Below are 989 nucleotides of genomic sequence, written 5' to 3' on the forward strand. Positions count from 1 at the left end.
ATACGGTAAAGGTATACACATAAGATCAACACTCTGGTGTTAAAAGCCAATGAAAAGAGGTGGGTTTTAACCCTTATGTTGTCCAGCAGTCAAATTTGACCCATTTTCAGTTTATCTGATTTATTTTTCTATCAAAAAAAAATGAGCCAACAAAATAAGCGCAGAAAATGTCAACGTAAAAAATATCAAAAAAATTTGGGAAAAAACACAAAAAACACCCAAAAGCATTGAAAAAGTGACATTTTTTTGGGAAAAAACAATAACAATGTGACCAAATGTTTTTTTTTCCATGGTTGACGGGTAGACAATAAAAGGGTTAAGAAGAGTTTAAAACAAAACAAAAATTATGGCATTGCAGTCAGTAAATTTGAACCATACCTATGGTTTTTTCAGATATACTGTGACCAAGGGACAGCTGTAATCGAATAACTACAAATCCCAGATATTTAATGATGAATGTGTTTGGATGCTGACTGACCTGTAGGCTGGCACTTCTGTTTGAGCAGAGTTGAAGTGCCCTGCCAGGGAACGTCCCATACTTCGAACACACACACCTCGGTCTGACATGAAAAAAAAGGACAGAGACAATCTATATTATAAAAGGGGAAATGGACCAGATTATGTTGATTTATACAGTGTATTGTGCTGAAAAAGATCAAAAAAGTGGAATAATGTGCACTGCAGCCCAATCTAACAACATAATAAGGAGCAAGTTATTGTCTCTTTATGCATGCACGTGGTCATGAGGCATTAGCGTGCTCGTTGGGGCTACTTCAAGCCAAACTCAAGTCACAAGATCAGATGACTGTTGCAATCTCAGCTGAACACACGGAACTTCACTGCTGCAATAATACACTATCAATACACCATTATATGCACATTCCTATTTTTGGAATTTTAGATAGATAGATATTTTTTAGATTTTTGGAGAAATCCCCAAATCTAAAACCACAACTATTCTCACACACACACACACACACACACACACA

At 36.2% G+C, this 989-nt stretch overlaps 1 protein-coding gene across 1 annotated transcript in view; it reads right to left on the minus strand.

The window, feature by feature from the left end:
* ctsf (cathepsin F) overlaps positions 1–989 on the minus strand; it is a gene marked incomplete at its 5' end in the record, with an annotated part of 11,054 nt that overhangs the window by 8,466 nt on the left and 1,599 nt on the right. Inside the window, 1 exon segment of the mRNA XM_032510840.1 lies at positions 479–560. Coding sequence (XP_032366731.1) covers positions 479–560 — 82 coding nt within the window.

Source organism: Etheostoma spectabile, unplaced genomic scaffold (genome assembly GCF_008692095.1).
Source record: "Etheostoma spectabile isolate EspeVRDwgs_2016 unplaced genomic scaffold, UIUC_Espe_1.0 scaffold273, whole genome shotgun sequence".
NCBI lineage: Eukaryota > Metazoa > Chordata > Actinopteri > Perciformes > Percidae > Etheostoma > Etheostoma spectabile.